At 36.2% G+C, this 21,809-nt stretch overlaps 1 protein-coding gene across 1 annotated transcript; it reads left to right on the top strand.

Annotated features, from left to right (window-relative positions):
* Positions 1–6: 6 nt before the first annotated feature.
* LOC128241020 (teneurin-4-like) lies at positions 7–21,585 on the top strand. Its single transcript, XM_052958006.1, has 11 exons — positions 7–28; positions 237–254; positions 7,407–7,487; positions 9,346–9,363; positions 9,716–9,796; positions 10,723–10,821; positions 17,561–17,674; positions 20,007–20,114; positions 20,657–20,731; positions 20,985–21,163; positions 21,580–21,585. The coding sequence occupies exons 1-11, from the start codon at positions 7–9 to the stop codon at positions 21,583–21,585; spliced, it is 801 nt and encodes a 266-aa protein (XP_052813966.1).
* Positions 21,586–21,809: the final 224 nt, after the last annotated feature.

The raw sequence follows: 21,809 nt of genomic DNA, 5'->3' as shown, positions 1-21,809 counted from the left end.
AGCTGAATGGATCAGTCTATAAACATTTGTATTGAATAAGTATATTGCAAGCATAAAATACATATTTTCTTAGTAAAGTTCGTATATAATTTTAATAAATAAATTTTGTTTGCATAAAATGTCGTAACGTTGGTCGAGCTATTATATATAGCCCGAATCAAGCTATTTACGCACTTGATGGTAGACAAGCTCTAGTCGTCAATGTAGATCACTTCGTATTAGATTGTATTTTTCAGTTGCTCCTACTACCCATGGTAAGTTGTCCTTCTTTAAATTAATATAATTACAGACAATTTAATTATAAAAGGCACTGGTTTATTCCAAATTCCAGTTTTAAACACGGCTAATTAGTTCAAATGACACAGCTTCGTTATATATCAGCGAGTATGCAGTCCATCAATATAAAAATCCGCATATTTTAGCCAGTTGAGTCCAATCACTGCCTAGTTGGTTGGATACAGCTTCGTTATCAATCAGCGAGTTCGCAGTCCATCAATAAAACAATCCGTAAAGTTTAGTCCATGGAGTGATGTATTTAAAGATGTATACAAATACGTGTAAGTTAAGTGTTGGCGTTTACCCAGTGCCATTAAACTAGGTTTATGTTTAAACTTTTTGCTACCGAACTTGTTTTTAGACTGTCGGCTGCAAGCCGACAGTCTTTAGAGAGCGGTATTTCAGAAACGCGACTAGTCGCCTGACACGACATATTGAACATGAATATATTGATACACACCACCTGCGTAGCAACAGATCTACTTACGTGAATGTGGGGCGTCAAGTACCTGCTTATGTGTATTTAACGCGTTATTGCCCTTTTTATGACAAACATTGCGTGTTACTCTTAGTATAGTTGTACCGTTGCAATTTGGTGAGTTTTATTGAACAAAATAATGAAAAATAATGAAAGTATAGCATTTACATACGAAGTCATTTTACCCTACATCCAATAGTAAGCTACACCACATGTTTGCACCCCGTGTGACGTCACACATATCCCGTCATTCAAGACTGACCCGGCAAACCCCGGCAAAGAACTTATTTTATGAATGAAAGCTATTAAGAAATAAATCATACGCGGTTAAAGAGTTCATGTCATGTAATATTTTGTGAAATAGCTTTTATGTTTCAAAATATTTTTTTCAGCAGCATTCGAACTATTGTATTTGTTTGAGTAAATTATCTGGATTATACCTATCACAGTGTGTCAACGTTATGCCTATTGTTATTTTGGACTATAGGGTGTAGTTTTTAAAGTCATACACAATATGGCGGCGATTATGCGGAAATGAAATTGAATGTTACTTCGAAAACGTTCTTCTACAAAATAACCGACCTGTATTTAGTGCTATTGCTTTAACATCAATCGAATCAAAAATGGCATCAATGTATGCGTCTAAAAATGTTAAATTTAGATGGAGACAATCCAGAAATGAGCTGTCAGGAAGTGATCGATTTCGGACACGAAGGTACATGTACATTAGTCTGAAATAATAGACGTGTTATACGGGATTCTTCCAATCCCTGACGTCTAAAAGGTTTTGTGCAAAAAGCGGGGGTGTTTGAAAAATATTGAAATTGTATTAAGTGAAGTATTTTAAGGTTGAAATGAATAATAAAGTAAAGATTTATATTCATATTTTACCATGGAAGTGCAAAGCTATTTTGCAAAAAACAAGCATCTAATGCATTAAAACACATTATTCACCTTTTCATTAAAAGAAAAGTTGACTGACACAGACAACAATTATGCCAAGTGGAACAACTTGACCCAATCGTAACAATTCGGCCACCTCCGACAAGCTTCGAGATAATACAATCGTAACAACTCGGCCTTGGCCGAACAATCTGAACACCTTAGCCAGTATCCAACAGGGATTGACTATCTCGAAGCTTACCGAAGATGGCCAGTTGTTACAATTGATGGCCGAAATGTTCCGATTGTTGTAAAATTGTGAACTGCAGCCTTGCAGGTGCCCTTCATGTATATATTGTTATGTTTTGACAGAATGAAATGAAGAAAAAACCATCAAACTCATAATTATTTGCTTGATATTACTTTTTGGTTACGGTATTTATATAAAATAACATTATCTGGTAATATTTCTTGTTTTTATGATATATTATAGATGCAATATGCTTTAACCCGGAATAACTACCCACTATTCGTACAAAACAATTTGTACGTGAAGGATTTGCTGTATCAAAAATAGTAAAAAAATCTGTCAATGTACAATTATTTGGACTAGAAGGTACATCTAGCTGATCTACATCTCTTAGTCTAAATATTTGTACGTTGACGGACTCTTTTTACGATTAAAAAAAAAATGTATATATATATATATATATATATATATATATATATATATATATATATATATATGGCAAATCCTTCACTACAACATCTTCATGTTACTTTCAATTCAGAGTTAATTATTCACTAAAATTATTTCGCATTTTTAATTGTTGTTTAACCTGAAACGTCTCAACCATCAAAAAAGAACATATATGCTTCAATAGTCTAAAAAAATAGACGTGTTATATGGGATTCTTCCAATCCCTTACGTCTAAGCGGGTTTGTGAAAAACAGGGTGGGGGTTGAAAGATATTGAAATCGTAGTTAGATATGTATTATATGTTTGAAATAGATATTAAAGGTTTATATTCGTATTTTAGTTATAACCATGTAAGTGCAAAGATTTTTTTCACAAAACAAGCATTTAATGCATTTAAACACAACCATTTTACATCTATGTAAATCTATGCACCGCAGCCTTGCAGGTGATCTTCATGTATAACAGTTTATATCATTATGTTTTGACAGTATGAAATGAAGAAAAACACTCATCAAACTCATAATAATTCGTCGGCTTTTATTTTTTGTGAACATAACTCATATTTTAGATATATATAATTACCTGACCCGGAATCCCAATCGGAATAGCTACCCACTTTTGGTACAAAAAAATTGTATGTGAAGGATATGCCATTTCAAAATTTGTAAAAAGATCAGTTAAGATACTATTATTTGGACTAGTGCTTCAAGTGTTTGATTTATTGTCTCTATAATGTATAATGCACCTGTCAATTGTAGAGCCAAGCTGGGAGCTGCCTAAAAATCAGTTACCCAGTTAGCTCAGTTTGACAGATCTCTATGCAAGTGTTCACATGGTCGTGGGTTCAAGCACCATACCAGTAGCATCTTTTCTCAAAGGTTTACTTTAGAACCCATCATCCAGGAGTAAACAATTATGATTTTTTTATTAAATATTACAGGCCATGTTCTTTTGTAAACTTTCAGATTGAGAAGTGCCTGGATACAAGGCTAGTATTGTTAGCATCATCTGATACAATCAACTGGAACAAAGCTGAAATGGCTGCCTGACCTGACTTAAAAATTGGATGGCAGTACATCAGACTAGAAGTATTGAGTTGGACAAAATGAAACCTGAGCCTACCAAAGCTGACAGATTGCACAAGAAACACATAAATGCAGGTATTTACTGAGATATTGTAATTATTTTTTGAAACTTCTCATTCATTTAGGAAGTTCAGTTGAAACAGAGTTGGCAAAAAAAATGAATTCAAATGAGAACTTTACTGGCCAGCACAGAATGGTAATATGCTAGTCTACCAATATAAATGTGCCTGGTTCGAATCAGTAAAGCTGATGAATGTACTGGTTGTGTAGCCAGGATGTGAGTAGGTCTGCACTTGGCTGATAATGCATATCATATGTTTAAGCTGCACTCTCACAGATTGTCTGTTTTACCAACTCTTTTTTTATTTCTTGGTCTTGTAATGAATTATTTTATGCGAATTTCTGAACACTGGACATAACAGACAACTGGAAAAAGGGGATCGCTGCTTTCTTATATTAATTCAGTCAAAAAAGACAACTGAAAATATTGGAACGCTGTTTTCTTATTTTAATACGGTCAAAAGATGATGTTCTGTGCCAAAAATCTCATTATTAGTAAAGCGTAAGTAATGCTTTTAACCAAAAAAAAAACAATAGTTACAAATGTAAGTGTAAAAAACATGATCTTATCTTTTGTCAGCAGTCTTATTTCATCAGTTTTCATACTGCTTTTCATTAGCTTATTCCAAGCCAAAAAGTAAAAGAAGTTGTCAAAACCTTCAATCTGTGACTGAGAGTGCAGCACTCTTACAGATTGAATGTTTTGACTACTTTATTTATTTTTTGTCTTGGAACGGGCCAATTTATGTGCAAATGCATGTTAACCATTCATATAAGATTGGTGACAATGAATTTGTCAGAAAATGTTTATATTTAAGTTCAAAATGTTTTATGTATTTTTCTTAAACCGTTAGTAACGCTTTAAGCCATAAAACCTTTGTTTTCGACCTGAAATATGGAAGTCTGCAATCTAATATTTTGTCAGTAGTCTTATATCACTGGTTTGCAGATATTTTAGCAAAAAAATAGGTCATTCCAAGACAAAAAATACAAAAGTTGTAAAAATAGTAAATCTGTGAGAGTGCAGCTTTAAATGACTAAATGTTTTGATTTGGCTCAATTTTCACCTAAAATCTTATAGTTTTGTGGCATATAAATGGTTTGTTTTTAACAACATTACATGTGCATATGTATATATTTGTTTTTATATTTGTAATTTAGATTGGAAGATTCATTCTCTGGAAAGTAGAAAAGGGCATGTTACATACTGTTATCACTGCCATGACAGAAACCATATTGAGGAGCTGGTCCACATGTAGGAAGAATTGTGCTATTGGTTGGAGCAGCACTATTCCCCAGCCATACACCAGCACTTAGTTTGTCATAGGGAGCATTTCTGAGCTGTTATGGAGACCACTAACTATGCAGGTATGTCATAAACAAAATCTTGGTTTATATTTTTTTTTTATAATTTAGCATATGTTGAGAAGAAATTTATTTCTAGATTGAAGGCACACACTATAATTTGATGCCCAAAAATATATTTCTTATTTTAATGCGTTATCATGTCTAACTCATTTGACTTAAATAATCAAAGCAAAAGAAATGCAATTGATTAATCTGCAGATATGCAAATGTAAACTTTTTAACTGGGGAAATTGTTGCCACTTGTCTATTTATTAAAGAACATATTTATAATTATTAAAGAACATATTTATAATTAATAATGTTTAATCTGTACACAAATCATATGCCTTCTTTGTTTTAACCATCAATGTCAAAGAGTCCAGCATGATAATGCATTAAATTGAAAAAAAATGCATTAATTTATATGAACCCTTTAAAACAAAGACATTTCCTAAATCCAATAAAAAATAATTGAATATTGATGCAGAGTTCAGTTAGAATATAACATAACTTTTTTTGCAGTTGTTGCAGTGAAACTTGCACCAGTGTGTTTTCTGTGGAGATAAAGAGATAGTGTCCAGCAATGAAGACCCAACTCAAGATCTGACCTTGTAAGGCCAATATGAAATAACTGTGTGGGAAAATGGGAAAAACCTGCAGTCAGGAATGCACGGAAATCATCAAAAGAACAGTGTTAAATTAATCTTGAATAACTTGACATTTATTTTGTTTGACATATTTATTCATGGTGCAGTGAAAACATTTTTTTTTCTCATGGTTATTTAAATTTAGAATTGATAGGAGGGAACATCACTATGTAGTTTCATGTTCATAGTCAGATCAAAACCCATGTACATGCCCAAATGAGCATTCGAAAATATCAAAATGGTACTTGTTGTATGTAGTGTAAGTTAATTAACATAATAAACAAAAATATTTAATCAATTTCAATTTATTATGCCCCTTTCAAAGAAGAGGAGTATATTGCTTTGCACATGTTGGCCGCTACGTCCGTCTGTCTGACAGTAGACCAAAGCTTATCCGGGTGATAACTCTACAATTCCTAGACCTATTGTCAAACTTGACATGAAAACTTGGTTTAACCAGTAGTTGACCCCTTTTGATTTTAGGGGTAATATGGTCAAAGGTCACAGTGACCTTGAACAGGAAGGTGTCAAACCATACATCTGACTGATAAGTTGACAATGCCTGCACCTATGGCCCTCAAACTCAACATGGAGGCTAAGTCTGACTATTAGAAGATCCTATTGATTTAAGCGGTCATTGGGTCAAAAGTCAAGGTCACAGTGACATTGAATGCTAAAAGGTTGTACTAATAATGACTGGAAAAAGCCTGCACACATGGCCCTTGAACAACTTGACTTTGGGGTTGGGTCTGACCAGTAGGTGAGCCCTATTGATTTGTCACAGACCATTGAACGCAAAAAGTTTGCCTGTGTGACAACTCGACAAAGTCTGCACCCATGGCCTTCAAACTTGAAATTTAGGTTTGAGGTGACCAGCAGATGACCCCTTTGGATTTGGAGGTCAAGGTCACATCTCCAATATTGGTCATTAAAACTGTCATTTACTTATTCCCTGCTGCTAAGAGGATACATGTTTATCAGCAAATATCAGCAATGATCTGAATATGAGTGAAAACTGTACCAACTACCCTCATACTTTGAATAGCATAATCTTAAAACTGCCTCAAAGGCATCTTTTGTCAATGAAAAACCAGCTGTCATTTCGGTCCATGCATATTTCATTCAATTGTCCAGATATTCTTGACAACATGGCGCTAATTAATGCTGCAGGTTTGAAATTAAGACATTAGTTTTTTTTCTTCAGCACCATGCAGATTTATTAACACTTTTATAATAAAAACAAACTAGAAAACAAATTTTAAAGATATTAATTTTTTTCATGGTATGATGCCACAGCACCATGCAGATTTGTTTTCACTTTTATATCAAAGAAAGTAACTCGAGCACAAATTTTGTAGATATGTGGACTCTGTTGATAGAAGTTCTGGGAGGCATTTTTAGGCTTGAAAGAGCATCATTTTAAAGTTATATTTTTATTATGTCCCTTGAATCTTGGGTATAGTTTGTATAGTATTTGCATTTTAAAGACATTGGCTTCAACAGACCCTAATGAAATGAAGGAATGTAATTGCTTGCTGAAACTGTTATAAGCGACGACATAAATTGAAGCAATTTTAACATAATGAATATGCATTTAACTAATTTAAAGCGGTTCAAAATTAGGAAATTTGAATTAAGAATCTTGTAGGCAATTGGATACATGATTAAGTAGGGCCAATATATTTGTGCTTATTATAATCACATTTATCCTTCTTCATCTACCTTAAAGAGTGTTCATCATTTGTATGAAATCATTTGATCACGTTTCATTTGAAAGAACTTTGCGGTAGTGTTTGCTTGCTTCAGTTACGTCACCGACAGTCTTGCAGCGCTTTCAGCGCTTTGATTCACATATGTATTCAAAGAAGATCTTATAAACCTGAGATAATGTACATTCATGTTGGCTGATATCTATATTGGTATTTTTACAGACTGTGGTCACCACGGCCATTGGAATGATAGACATAATTATTGTGAATGTTCCTCGGGATACAGCGGAAGTAAATGTGAAAGTATGTTTAGTTTTTATTTATATTATCTCGATGGTTGTGTATTTTTGTATTGCTTTCGAAACTTGAATAATAATACATTTTCTTTGTATTAAATATAATTTTGATACCTTATATGTATTTATACCTATCAATAATTAAGGTATCATCTTAAAGGCTATTTATTCTTACAGAGAATATGACAATAAACATGATAGAATATCGTGAAAACATTTTCATGAATTTGACGGCATAAAACAACGTATCAGCTAAATCGAGCTTTTACATTATTTAATAGAAATTAGTCTTACACGCCCAGTTTACCACGTTACCTCAAGTAAACATGTATAACTCAAGTAAACATATATAACAATAAAGTTGGAATTTTTGTGCAAATGTAAAGTTCATTTTTAAAGGCACTGGTTATTTGAAAAGGAACAGTTACAGTTTACATACCAACTATGGTTAATTAGTGTAATGAACTCATCTTTACATTTATTGCCTTTGGTGTGTGAATTTAGCAAAACAACCGACATTCGAGATTCAAAAAAATAATGTCGAGCGTAAACGACATTGACCATTTAAAATGAGTGTCGTGCTAATATGACATTCGACATTCAAACACAAATGTCGAGCTAGCCTGACATTTGACATTCAAAGAGAGAATCTCGTTTTGACACGACATTGGACATCAAAAAATGTATGGCATACTATCGCGAATACCCAACGACATCCTAGAACATTTGTTTGTCAATTGTTGTACAAGTACAAGTTATGAATGACAAATGTCGAATGGCATATGTCGAACGCACGATATTTTTTTAACGTTAAACAGCCGATGTCATGCAAGAACGACATTCTTTCTTAAATGTCCAGTATTTAATTCTTACCATCACAGCATTAATCATTTGAATGTCTTATATCGAATGTCGTACGTTTAGCTAACTTCACACAATAAGACCATATCAAATCCTGTTTAAGATGAACTTCCGCGGACGGGAAGAGTTATTGCTCTCCGATGGAAAAAATAACACATTTTATATGATCAACGATACTGCCTTATACTTTAATTTTCTTTTAGTAATATTCGGCTTAAAGAACACAGGCGTATAAACAACTTGTTTAAATAATGTATCATAATTCTCTGCATTGGATATCAGAAATGATGTATTCTGTATGATTTCCATGTTAAACATTCTAATTTACATGTTTTTTTGTAACTAAGTTTGAAAAGTAAAATATTTATATGCAGTATATTGGTTAAGACCAAACAATATGAAAACTCTGAATCACAGTGGCTTAATGACATGAGCTCATATAAGACCATTAAGCCTTGATAAATCAGTTCAACTAGACAAAATTATTATTTATCATGGCTAGATGAGCTCCTGTCACCAAGCCACTTTGATTCTGCGCTCTGATGTTGTTTTGCCTCAACCAATAAACACTCCTGTTACAAGATGTAGATAGTATCCAATGATGGTAATTACACGAAATATATTTCTTTTAACTTCATATACATGTTTTATTGAACGTAATTTTTTTTAATGCGATATAATTTGTTAACTTCATAAAAACTTTATGAATAAAACTATTTCTTATAGAACAATTTATATTTTAGTGCATACTTATTTTTTTATTAAACAATCTTTTCTTTAGTCCATAAACATTTTTACTGAATAAATTTTATTCAAGTAAAAAAGAGATATTTTTTTAGATAAGTTTGTTTATATCTTAATTGGATAAATATATTTGGCATAGGTTGTTGTAACGTTTGTCGTGCCAAATTATATCGCTGGATTCCAGCTTTTGCCGCACGTGATGGCAGATATATACTCTAGTCGTCAATGTAGATCACTTCGTATCAGATTGTATTTTTCAGTTGCTCCTATTACCCATGGTAAGTTTTACTTCTTTAAGTTAATATAATTACAAAAAGTTGATTATAAGAGTTGGTTTATTTCAAATTTTAAACACTGCGTATTAGTTCAAATGGCACTACTTCGTTTTCCATCAGTGAGTTTGCAGTCCATCAATAAAAAATCCGTAGTTAAGTCCGTGGAATCCAACCGCTTGCCTTGTACGTTTAAATTATTGCTTACTGCGATCACCGCCGGTCGTCTTATGGAGTTATTTTGTACTAAAAATTTTAAAAATTCCTGATAGTATAAGTTTTCAAAGATCATCTCATAGATCCGATATATTGTTATATTTGTTCATGGTGTCTGATATCCAAATAAGAATATTTGCAGACTGCGGGCAACACGGCGTATGGAGTAATACCGGACATCATTGTGTATGCTCCTTGGGATACAGCGGAAGTAAATGTGAAAGTATGTTTAGTGTTTACTGATATAATATAGCTTGACAACAGAATGGAGTTCATTGTGCCATTATATCTAAATTTCTTTAAAATAATGATACTGCAGATGAACTCAATAGTGTTTCAACACATAGGTTGGATCACTGCCCGCAAATTTGTTATTTTCTTAATTGAGCTGGTTTTCCGACGTAAAAGACCGACGAAACCGCCTTTGGGCGTGGGGTCGATAGTTTCAAGCGATAAATCTGGTGTTTATCTTATTTCAAACTGTCACAATAGAAACATTTCGCTGAGCCAATATAAAATCAAAACTGGTCTGTACCAACAGAAACGACCTTAATTACAAATAGTGCATGTCAACGCGTAATGTTATTAATGACACCAGTACGCTCATTAACTACGTGCACGCATTCTCATTTTCTTACTTTAAACATTAATTTGGGATGTCAAGTTAAAACGATATTGATATACCTTGGAAAAAAAGTAAACGCCAATATAATAACAGATGCCTAGATCAGTCATTATTCAAAAGATTGAAATAGTTGCCACCTTGTTAACTAATATGCTTGTCACACTCTTAAGATTTCAAAGGAGTTGCGGCGAGATATAATCATATGTCTATTACAAAAATGCAGGATATAAAAAGTGTGCCGTTTATCAACTTACTGTTTGTACCTATGCTATTTTTAGCTAATTAAGTATATTAAGAACTTTCTAGACCTGTCTACGAAAAGTGAAATAAGATATTGTAAAACTTATTATTTTATGGAGTAAACAAATCTTTTTATGTTTATATTTATATATGTATGCCGACCCAAAACGAAACTTATCTTAGATTAAATTATGACAAATGTATGGAAAGGCGAAGAAAAGACAAAAACAAAAACGGATGGAATATTAATATGATTAGGCCTTTCTGTTATTTTACTTCGATAGCCTACTTGTTGTGTGGGGGCCACGGATTTCCATTTGACGGTTACTCGTGCACATGTGATGTGGGATGGTCAGGAGAGACGTGTACCACCCTGGACATAGGTAGTAGCTTAAGCAGAAAGCTCTCCCATACCGCTGCGCAGCAATTTTGTTAATAAAGCACGATGCTAAAACAAAATAGCGCTATTAGGCTTAAACGGAAAACGGTTCACTAATATACAAGGTGAAGTACTGAAGTGTTATTTCAGACGTTAGAAAAATAACGTGTTGTTTTTACACGTACATTTTCTATGCAACAACCTATATCGATCAGAGCGCTTTCCGCGTTTTAGCAACATTCTGGACATTAGAACGTATGGATTGCTCTACGCTTACTTACCGTTACACGTCAAATGATTCAATTCCGGTGCCAAACATAATGCAATATGACGTACATTAGTGACAAGACTTGGTGTAACAAATTTAGTATCCCTGTCAGACTGTCACGAATTCTGCTACGACTTGCAGCGATTTCATTTAAACCCTTCACTTATAGTGTTTCCTTCTTGTAGTGTTAAAGTCGAAGTCGTGATATAAAGCAGGACGTTGAGCTGTGTCGTCTTTAATTTCATAGTGTCGAAGTGATATACTTTATTATGCGTGTCAAAAGAAATGCCGTGACGTTGTGACAGGAGTCTTTTGCATTGTATAGCACACCATGTCGGGACCAAATGTTGTGACAGTGTAAAAGTTTTTTTGTTGTTTTGTTTTTTTTCTTTCTATAGCTTGCCATACCGGGAGAAATGACGTCACAATATGAAAGGGGTCATTTCCTCGTATATCACAGCATGTCGGTGGAAATGTCGTGAGAGTGTGAAAGGGGTCGTTTCGTCGTTTAGCACAGCATGCCGGGGGAAATGTTATGACAGTGTGAAAGGGGTCTTGTTGTCGTTTATCAAGTCATGTCAGGAGAAATGACATGACAATGTGAGATGGGTATTTTTGTCGTTTATCACAGCATGTCGGGAGAATGTCGTGACAGTGTGGAAGAGGTCTTTTCGTCTTATATCACAGCATGTCGGGAGAATGTCGTGGCACTGTGTAAGGGGTCTTTTCGTCTTATATCACAGCATGTCGGGAGAGTGTCGTGGCAATGTGAAAGGGGTCTTTTCGTCTTATATCACAGCATGTCGGTAGAAATGTCTTGACACTGTGTGAAGGGTCTTTTCGTCTTATATCACAGCATGTCAGTAGATATGTATTGACAGTGTGAAAGGGGTCTTTTCCTCGTATATCGCAACATGTCAGGAGGAATGTCTTGACAGTGGGAAAGGGGTCTTTTCTTCGTATATCGCAGCATGTCGTTAGATATGTTTTGACAGTGTGAAAGGGGTCTTTTCTTCGTATATCGCAGCATGTCGGTAGATATGTTTTGACAGTGTGAAAGGGGTCTTTTCTTCGTATATCGCAGCATGTCGGTAGATATGTTTTGACAGTGTGAAAGAGGTCTTTTCTTCGTATATCGCAACATGTTGGTAGATATGTCTTGACAGTGTGTAAGGGGTCTTTTCTTCGTACATCGCAGCATGTCGGTAGATATGTTTTGACAGTGTGAAAGGGGTCTTTTCTTCGTATATCGCAACATGTCGGTAGATATGTCTTGACAGTGTGAAAGGGGTCTTTTCTTCGTATATCACAACATGTCGGTAGATATGTTTTGACAGTGTGAAAGAGGTCTTTTCTTCGTATATCGCAACATGTCGGTAGATATGTCTTGATAGTGTGAAAGGGGTCTTTTCCTCGTATATCGCAACATGTTGGGAGGAATGTCTTGAAAGTGAGAAAGGGGTCTTTTCTTCGTATATCGCAGCATGTCGTTAGATATGCTTTGACAGTGTGAAAGGGGTCTTTTCTTCGTATATCGCAGCATGTCGGTAGATATGTTTTGACAGTGTGAAAGGGGTCTTTTCTTCGTATATCGCAACATGTTGGGAGGATTGTCTTGACAGCGTGATAGGGGTCTTTTCTTCGTATATCGCAGCATGTCGGTAGATATGTTTTGACAGTGTGAAAGAGGTATTTTCTTCGTATATCGCAACATGTTGGTAGATATGTCTTGACAGTGTGTAAGTGGTCTTTTCTTCGTATATCGCAGCATGTCGGTAGATATGTGTTGACTGTGTGAAAGGGGTCTTTTCTTCGTATTTCGCAACATGTCGGTAGATATGTCTTGACAGTGTGAAAGGGGTCTTTTCTTCGTATATCGCAACATGTCGGTAGATATGTCTTGACAGTGTTAAAGGGGTCTTTTCTTCGTATATCGCAACATGTCGGTAGAAATGTCTTGACACTGTGTGAAGGGTCTTTTCGTCTTATATCACAGCATGTCAGTAGATATGTATTGACAGTGTGAAAGGGGTCTTTTCCTCGTATATCGCAACACGTTGGGAGGAATGTCTTGACAGTGGGAAAGGGGTCTTTTCTTCGTATATCGCAGCATGTCGTTAGATATGTTTTGATAGTGTGAAAGGGGTCTTTTCTTCGTATATCGCAGCATGTCGGTAGATATGTTTTGACAGTGTGAAAGGGGTCTTTTCTTCGTATATCGCAGCATGTCGTTAGATATATTTTGACAGTGTGAAAGGGGTCTTTTCTTCGTATATCGCAGCATGTCGGTAGATATGTTTTGACAGCGTGAAAGAGGTCTTTTCTTCGTATATCGCAACATGTTGGTAGATATGTCTTGACAGTGTGTAAGGGGTCTTTTCTTCGTACATCGCAGCATGTCGGTAGATATGTTTTGACAGTGTGAAAGGGGTCTTTTCTTCGTATATCGGAACATGTCGGTAGATATGTCTTGATAGTGTGAAAGGGGTCTTTTCCTCGTATATCGCAACATGTTGGGAGGAATGTCTTGAACGTGAGAAAGGGGTCTTTTCTTCGTATATCGCAGCATGTCGTTAGATATGTTTTGACAGTGTGAAAGGGGTCTTTTCTTCGTATATCGCAGCATGTCGGTAGATATGTTTTGACAGTGTGAAAGGGGTCTTTTCTTCGTATATCACAACATGTTGGGAGGATTGTCTTGACAGCGTGATAGGGGTCTTTTCTTCGTATATCGCAGCATGTTGGTAGATATGTTTTGACAGTGTGAAAGAGGTATTTTCTTCGTATATCGCAACATGTTGGTAGATATGTCTTGACTGTGTGAAAGGGGTCTTTTCTTCGTATATCGCAACATGTCGGTAGATATGTCTTGACAGTGTGAAAGGGGTCTTTTCTTCGTATATCGCAACATGTCGGTAGATATGTCTTGACAGTGTTAAAGGGGTCTTTTCTTCGTATATCGCAACATGTCGGTAGAAATGTCTTGACACTGTGTGAAGGGTCTTTTCGTTTTATATCACAGCATGTCAGTAGATATGTATTGACAGTGTGAAAGGGGTCTTTTCCTCGTATATCGCAACATGTTGGGAGGAATGTCTTGACAGTGGGAAAGGGGTTTTTTCTTCGTATATCGCAGCATGTCGTTAGATATGTTTTGACAGTGTGAAAGGGGTCTTTTCTTCGTATATCGCAGCATGTTGGTAGATATGTTATGACAGTGTGAAAGGGGTCTTTTCTTCGTATATCGCAACATGTCGGTAGATATGTCTTGACAGTGTGAAAGGGGTCTTTTCTTTGTATATCGCAGCATGTCGGTAGATATGTTTTGACAGTGTGAAAGAGGTCTTTTCTTCGTATATCGCAACATGTCGGTAGATATGTCTTGACAGTGTGTAAGGGGTCTTTTCTTCGTACATCGCAGCATGTCGGTAGATATGTTTTAACAGTGTGAAAGGGGTCTTTTCTTCGTTTATCGGAACATGTCGGTAGATATGTCTTGACAGTGTGAAAGGGGTCTTTTCTTCGTATATCACAACATGTCGGTAGATATGTTTTTACAGTGTGAAAGAGGTCTTTTCTTCGTATATCGGAACATGTCGGTAGATATGTCTTGATAGTGTGAAAGGGGTCTTTTCCTCGTATATCGCAACATGTTGGGAGGAATGTCTTGAAAGTGAGAAAGGGGTCTTTTCTTCGTATATCGCAGCATGTCGTTAGATATGTTTTGACAGTGTGAAAGGGGTCTTTTCTTCGTATATCGCAGCATGTCGGTAGATATGTTTTGACAGTGTGAAAGGGGTCTTTTCTTCGTATATCGCAGCATGTCGTTAGATATGTTTTGACAGTGTGAAAGGGGTCTTTTCTTCGTATATCGCAACATGTCGGTAGATATGTCTTGACAGTGTGAAAGGGATCTTTTCTTCGTATATCGCAACATGTCGGTAGATATGTCTTGACAGTGTGAAAGGGATCTTTTCTTCGTATATCGCAACATGTCGGTAGATATGTCTTGACAGTGTGAAAGGGGTCTTTTCTTCGTATATCGCAACATGTCGGTAGATATGTCTTGACAGTGTGTAAGGGGTCTTTTCTTCGTATATCGCAACATGTCGGTAGATATGTCTTGACAGTGTGTAAGGGGTCTTTTCTTCGTATATCGCAACATGTCAGGAGGAATGTCTTGACAGCGTGATAGGGGTCTTTTCTTCGTATATCACAGCATGTCGGGAGAAATGTCGTGACAGTGTGATAGGAGTATATTAGATGTGTAACAAAGCATGCCGGAATAATATTATTAGATAATTTTCAAGAGGACATATTTAGACCTGTTTATTGAGATTTACATTGATTGTGAAACAAATTTTAATTAATCGTTCTGATAAGCATGATGTTAATTAAGCGAGAGTGTGGTCTTGTAAGAGAAACCGCAGTACACGGAGGAAGCTTTTTTGTACGGCTTAATGACCATTCGAAACTCCTCGGCTATTTTCTACGAAAACAACCGCGGATGTATATTGACGGTTTACAATGTTCGAAATGGATACACTTTATCTACGCTGAAAGTAGATCGCGTTGTAATTTCAATTTAGCAGTTAAACTTAAAGACTTAACTCTTGGAAATCTTAATTATGTTTGCAATAATACACTTCACTGGCAATCAATTTAAACTTAGATCTACAAATACAAGCTAAAACATTCCATTTTATTAATAATACATGTATAATTCAAATTTTAAGAACTACTTCTACGCTATACCGGCACTAATCCGAGGTTGCATTCGCAAAAAAATGGCCGAGGAGCTCCGAATACTGCGACTAGCGGACAAAATGTGCATGCTCTACATGTCGCCAAGGCATCGGACTGTCTTATTACAAAAGTAGTTGTGCAACTGTTCGTTCGTTTTCTTTCCGACTGTCTGAATGAGTTTAATGCATACCATATGCTTGTGAAGTATTTGATTCATTCCAAATTAAATTGACAATCTAAAGTCATATTAACATTCTATCAATTTGAACACAGACGCGGCTTGGTCCAGCCCGAGACATTTTGTCTTGCACAATATATTGTATAGTGTGCGTCTGTTTTCATTGATTACTCTTTTGTTTGTATACACTAATAAGTGAAAAGATATGTGATTTTGATACACGCAGTGTATTTATAATATAACTGCAAGATAAATACGTATTTTGCGTTCTTTTTAGTAGTTATCGTTGTACATGTAAATATCAGTGAACACAATTGGTGTTCGTAATTATCTTGATATACCATGGTTTTTAAGGGTATTTGTCCGGCGTAATTTTGTTTTTGTTTTTTTCCGATATCATTGCTAAAAAGTAGGGAAGACTTCCAGTGTATGTGCTATATTAATATGTAACTGAATGTCATTTATTAGACTTTTAATCATAACAGTGTTGTATTTGGCAAGGTAATTTATACGTTCTATATAAAATATACGCATCTTACCTGTAAAAGAAACTACAAAGAAGTATAACCCCAAAGATTACCAATGTAAAGTTCGAAAAAAAATGCCGTGGGCAATAACAAATATTATTAATCAACTAATACGTATTTGACGCGATACCGGGACAAAAGTAGTACTAATACTTGATAAATGGCGACAATATATGCCAAAAGTCGCCGAATATGAGTTACTGCCTTTTTGATTTGCTACTAAACTCGCAAAATACGGTATTAAAAAAATGGACCATTTTCATTGGTTGTCGAAATTCGCCCCAATTATTTTAACAGGCAGCCATTTTGTTTTCCGTTTTACCGACTGTTTTAAAAATTGTTTGCCTTGTTTAAAACATTTTTGGAATTAACATTCTGTAGAGTCCGTCACAACCACTTTGTACGGTTTGATATTACAGTTGTATTTAACCTTTTGGTGGATTTAATGACAGTTATTTTTTTGGAAACCGATAAAATCAACAACGAAGGTGAAAACGATTTTGAACTTTTGGCAAACGATTTACGAAATAATCACGAAAGGTATGCTTCTTTAGACTGTACAGTGCAATCGACGTTAGTCATAAATATGTGCAATGTCACCATAAAGGAATGCAGGTTAAAATCAGCAAAGTTCAGTCTAGAAAAGCAGAATCCATTGATGAAAAGGGGATACAAGCTTCAATAATAACCTAAGGTAAGGTAATAGAATGTTTTAACCGAAATGTCGTAACGTACGTAATAGTGAAATAATAAAATACTCATTAATAAGGTGGTTTCATTTTCGCCGAGTTTGCACTCAATCAGGAGTATTGCCCTTCGGGCTCAGACAATACAGCCGACCTCGGACAAATAACTGGGCACATATGAAATCACCTAATTAATAACATTATATTATTGTCGAGAGTGAAAATGTTATGGTAGGTTTTGAAGCCAGAAGCAAACATTGTATTACGCCTTAGACATTCATTAGGTATTCTCTTGGACTTAAAATAATTGAATTTATTGAACCTCAATTAACGGTTAGCAGAACCACCATCAACGACAACAACAACGGCAACGACGACTACCACATCAACACCACCAACAACGACGCCAAGGCCAACAACTAGCACGAAGACGGTTCCGACTACAGCTGCTAGTAATATAGTTTAATAGCAGCATATTTTTACGGTTTAAAATCTCGAATATAATATTATCTCAGATAATCAATGGAAGAAAATGATATATTGAATATGGTACAATATGCTACCCAACAGTTTCTACACCCACTGTCCTCGTGATTTACAAATATGCTACCCAACAGTTTCTGCACCCACTGTCCTCTGAATGTGGTACAATAAGCTACCCAGCAGTTTCTCCACCCACTGTCCTCGTGATATACAAATGTGGTACAATATGCTACCCAACAGTTTCTACACCCACTGTCCTCGTGATTTACAAATGTGGTACAATATGCTACACAACAGTCCCTACGCCCACTGTCCTCGTGATTTACAAATGTGGTACAATATGCTACCCAAATGTTCCTACACCCACTGTCCTCGTGATTTACAAATGTGGTACAATATGCTACCCAAATGTTCCTACACCCACTGTCCTCGTGATTTACAAATGTGGTACAATATGCTACACAACAGTCCCTACACCCACTGTCCTCGTGATTTACAAATGTGGTACAATATGCTACCCAACAGTTTCTACACCCACTGTCCTCGTGATCTACAAATGTGGTACAATATGCTACCCAACAGTTTCTACACCCACTGTCCTTGTGATTTGCAAATGAGGTACAATATGCTACCCAGCAGTTTCTACACCCACTGTCCTCGTGATCTACAAATGTGGTACAATATGCTACCCAACCGTTTCTACACCCACTGTCCTCGTGATTTACAAATATGGTACAATATGCTACTCAACAGTTTCTACACCCACTGTCCTCGTGATTTACAAATATGGTACAATATGCTACTCAACAGTTTCTACACCCACTGTCCTCGTGATCTACAAATGTGGTACAATATGCTACTCAACAGTTTCTACACCCACTGTCCTCGTGATTTACAAATATGGTACAATATGCTACCCAACCGTTTCTACACCCACTGTCCTCGTGATTTACAAATGTGGTACAATATGCTACCCACCAGTTTCTACACCTACTGTCCTCGTGATTTACAAATGTGTTACAATATGCTACCCAACAGTTCCTACACCCACTGTCCTCGTGATTTACAAATGTGGTACAATATGCTACCCAGCAGTTTCTACACCCACTGTACTCGTGATTTACAAATGTGGTACAATATGCTACCCACCAGTTTCTACACCCACTGTCCTCGTGATTTACAAATGTGGTACAATATGCTACCCAACAGTTTCTGCACCCACTGTCTCTGAATGTGGTACAATATGCTACCCAACAGTTTCTACACCCACTGTCCTCGTGATTTACAAATGTGGTACAATATGCTACCCACCAGTTTCTACACCTACTGTCCTCATGATTTACAAATGTGGTACAATATGCTACCCAGCAGTTTCTACACCCACTGTCCTCGTGATTTACAAATGTGGTACAATATGCTACCCAACAGTTTCTACAACCACTGTCCTCGTGATTTACAAATGTGGTACAACATGCTATCCAGCAGTTTCTACACCCACTGTCCTCGTGATTTACAAATGTGGTACAATATGCTACCCAACAGTTTCTACACCCACTGCCCTCGTGATTTACAAATGTGGTACACTATGCTACCCAACAGTTTCTACACCCACTGTCCTCGTGATTTACAAATGTGGTACAATATGCTACCCAACAGTTTCTACACCCACTGTCCTCGTGATTTACAAATGTGGTACAATATGCTACCCAACAGTTTCTACACCCACTGTCCTCGTGATCTAAAATGTGGTACAATATGCTACCCAACAGTTTCTACACCCACTGTCCTCGTGATTTACAAATGTGGTACAATATGCTACCCAACAGTTCCTACACCCACTGTCCTTGTTATCTACAAATGTGGTACAATATGCTACCCAACAGTTCCTACACCCACTGTCCTCGTGATCTAAAATGTGGTACAATATGCTACCCAACAGTTTCTACACCCACTGTCCTCGTGATTTACAAATGTGGTACAATATGCTACCCAACAGTTCCTACACCCACTGTCCTCGTGATTTAGAAATGTGGTACAATATGCTACCCAACAGTTTCTACACCTACTGCCCTCGTAATTTACAAATGTGGTACAATATGCTACCCAACAGTTTCTACACCCACTGTCCTCGTGATTTACAAATGTGGTACAATATGCTACCCAACAGTTCCTACACCCACTGTCCTCGTGATTTACAAATGTGGTACAATATGCTACCCAGCAGTTCCTACACCCACTGTCTTTGTAATTTACAAATATACAACTCGTACATCATGCATGTGTATAAATTCATTTCCTCAGGCAACCAAACAGATACGGGTGAACCCTCTTTCATCTGCAACAACCACGGCTCGTGGGACGGAAGTTCCTGTCATTGTTTTAGTGACTGGATAGGGGCAACATGTTGGGGCAAGTAAAGCTACTTTTTTATCGTAAAGGGATTGTTTTATTGCCCCTCGTTTTCGACCAATGTTTCGCACTTAAGTAACAGTAAATAACAAAATATTGATACGTTTTTAATTATAGTTGTCTTTTTTACTAGTGTTCTATGAAGGATTTTAATATAAATACAGGAATTGTACGATTTCGATAATTTTCTTAAAAAGGTTAACAAGATTGCCATATACATTGTAAAGGGATCATATGCTTTAGATTGTCGATTTGCTGTTACCCCCCCCCCCCTTTATAGACTGGTTCTTTGTTTCTCCCGTTGTGATTATTATTATTTTGAAGTCGACAGGTTTAGACACATTTATTGTTTTTAAGCGATTCTAAAACAAGTTATAACACTTTTATATGAATCGCTCTAAAAGGCATGCTGTGAATCAGGCGTCAGTGTGGTATTGTGGTTTGAGTGAATCCGCAGTACAAGGAGGAAGCCTATTATAATCTGTATGGCTTAATGACAATTGCTTTCATTTTTAAGTTTTCTCTTGGACTGAATTTTACAGAACCATCATCAACACCAACAACGGTAACGACGACTACCGCTTCAACGACGACAAGGCCGACAACAGTTGCTTTTAGTAATTTAGTAAAATATAAACATTTTTAAATGTTTTAATTAATCGAAGATAAGAGAAATATGATCAGCACAATGACTTTTATTCCATTTGTATTAGTTTGTTGTCACATTTTTATAAATACACCGGATGAGGAGCTCATATTAAATGCTAACAACAGTTTACATTCTACATATTTGATAAGTAACCGGAACAAGTGTTTTTCCTTTTAAAGTCTCTTCGAACTGCATTTATCCAACTGAAAAAAACATTTAAGCTGGTCATGCCTGCAACATCACACAAGTCAATGTAGACATCACCAGTGGCACGTCCAGTGACAACCCAGCAGCCTTTGTGTGTCCGTACACCAGTAGCCATTCCTCACACGAGGCGTTCGTCCTTGACCATTGCACGACACTCTCTAGTGATCCAAGCTCGTGGGCGATAGGCAAACAGGTATATATTCATCCTTTAGTTAGTTATATTGCCTATTATGTCATTAAAATTATATGTACGTAGTTATGCTAATTGTTAGATTTGTTGTGAAAATTGTCAAGTTCTTTGCAGCAAAAAAAACTGAAGTATGTTTAACTTTAGTCGAGCTTCGTTGGCTCGAACTCGCATGGCTCGAACTCTCGTTGGCTCGAACTGCATGTATAGGACCGATTGATTTATACTGATGGTAAGTATTGGCGCTTGGCTCGTATTTTCCGAGGCTCGAGGTATTTTCATCGGTCCCTGGGAGTTCGAGCCAACGGGGTTTGATTGTATGTGTATATTGAGTGTGGATCATCGTGAATTAACAACTTAAATATGCAGTAACATCGAATATGGCGTCAAATTCTAATGTTTTATCTCTACTGTGTTTCCAGCTTTGATAAAGGCTAAAATTAATTTCAAACTATTATCCAAATATAAAGAATCAAGTCCCAAAACCGTCTGACTTTGGTTTGGTATTGTTTTATAGAGCATTTATTTGGCGCCTTTACCATTGGTGTTGTTCTTATCGTGGAACATAGAACCTAGGCAGTTTAAACATAAAATACCGTTATCATTCTTTTTTTTCATATTTCATTTTTGACATAGACTTTTCCGATAGTTA

This window comes from Mya arenaria, chromosome 7 (genome assembly GCF_026914265.1).
Source record: "Mya arenaria isolate MELC-2E11 chromosome 7, ASM2691426v1".
Lineage (NCBI taxonomy): Eukaryota > Metazoa > Mollusca > Bivalvia > Myida > Myidae > Mya > Mya arenaria.
Note: the sequence above shows the minus strand (reverse complement) of the source record. Positions and strands in the feature narration are given on the sequence as shown.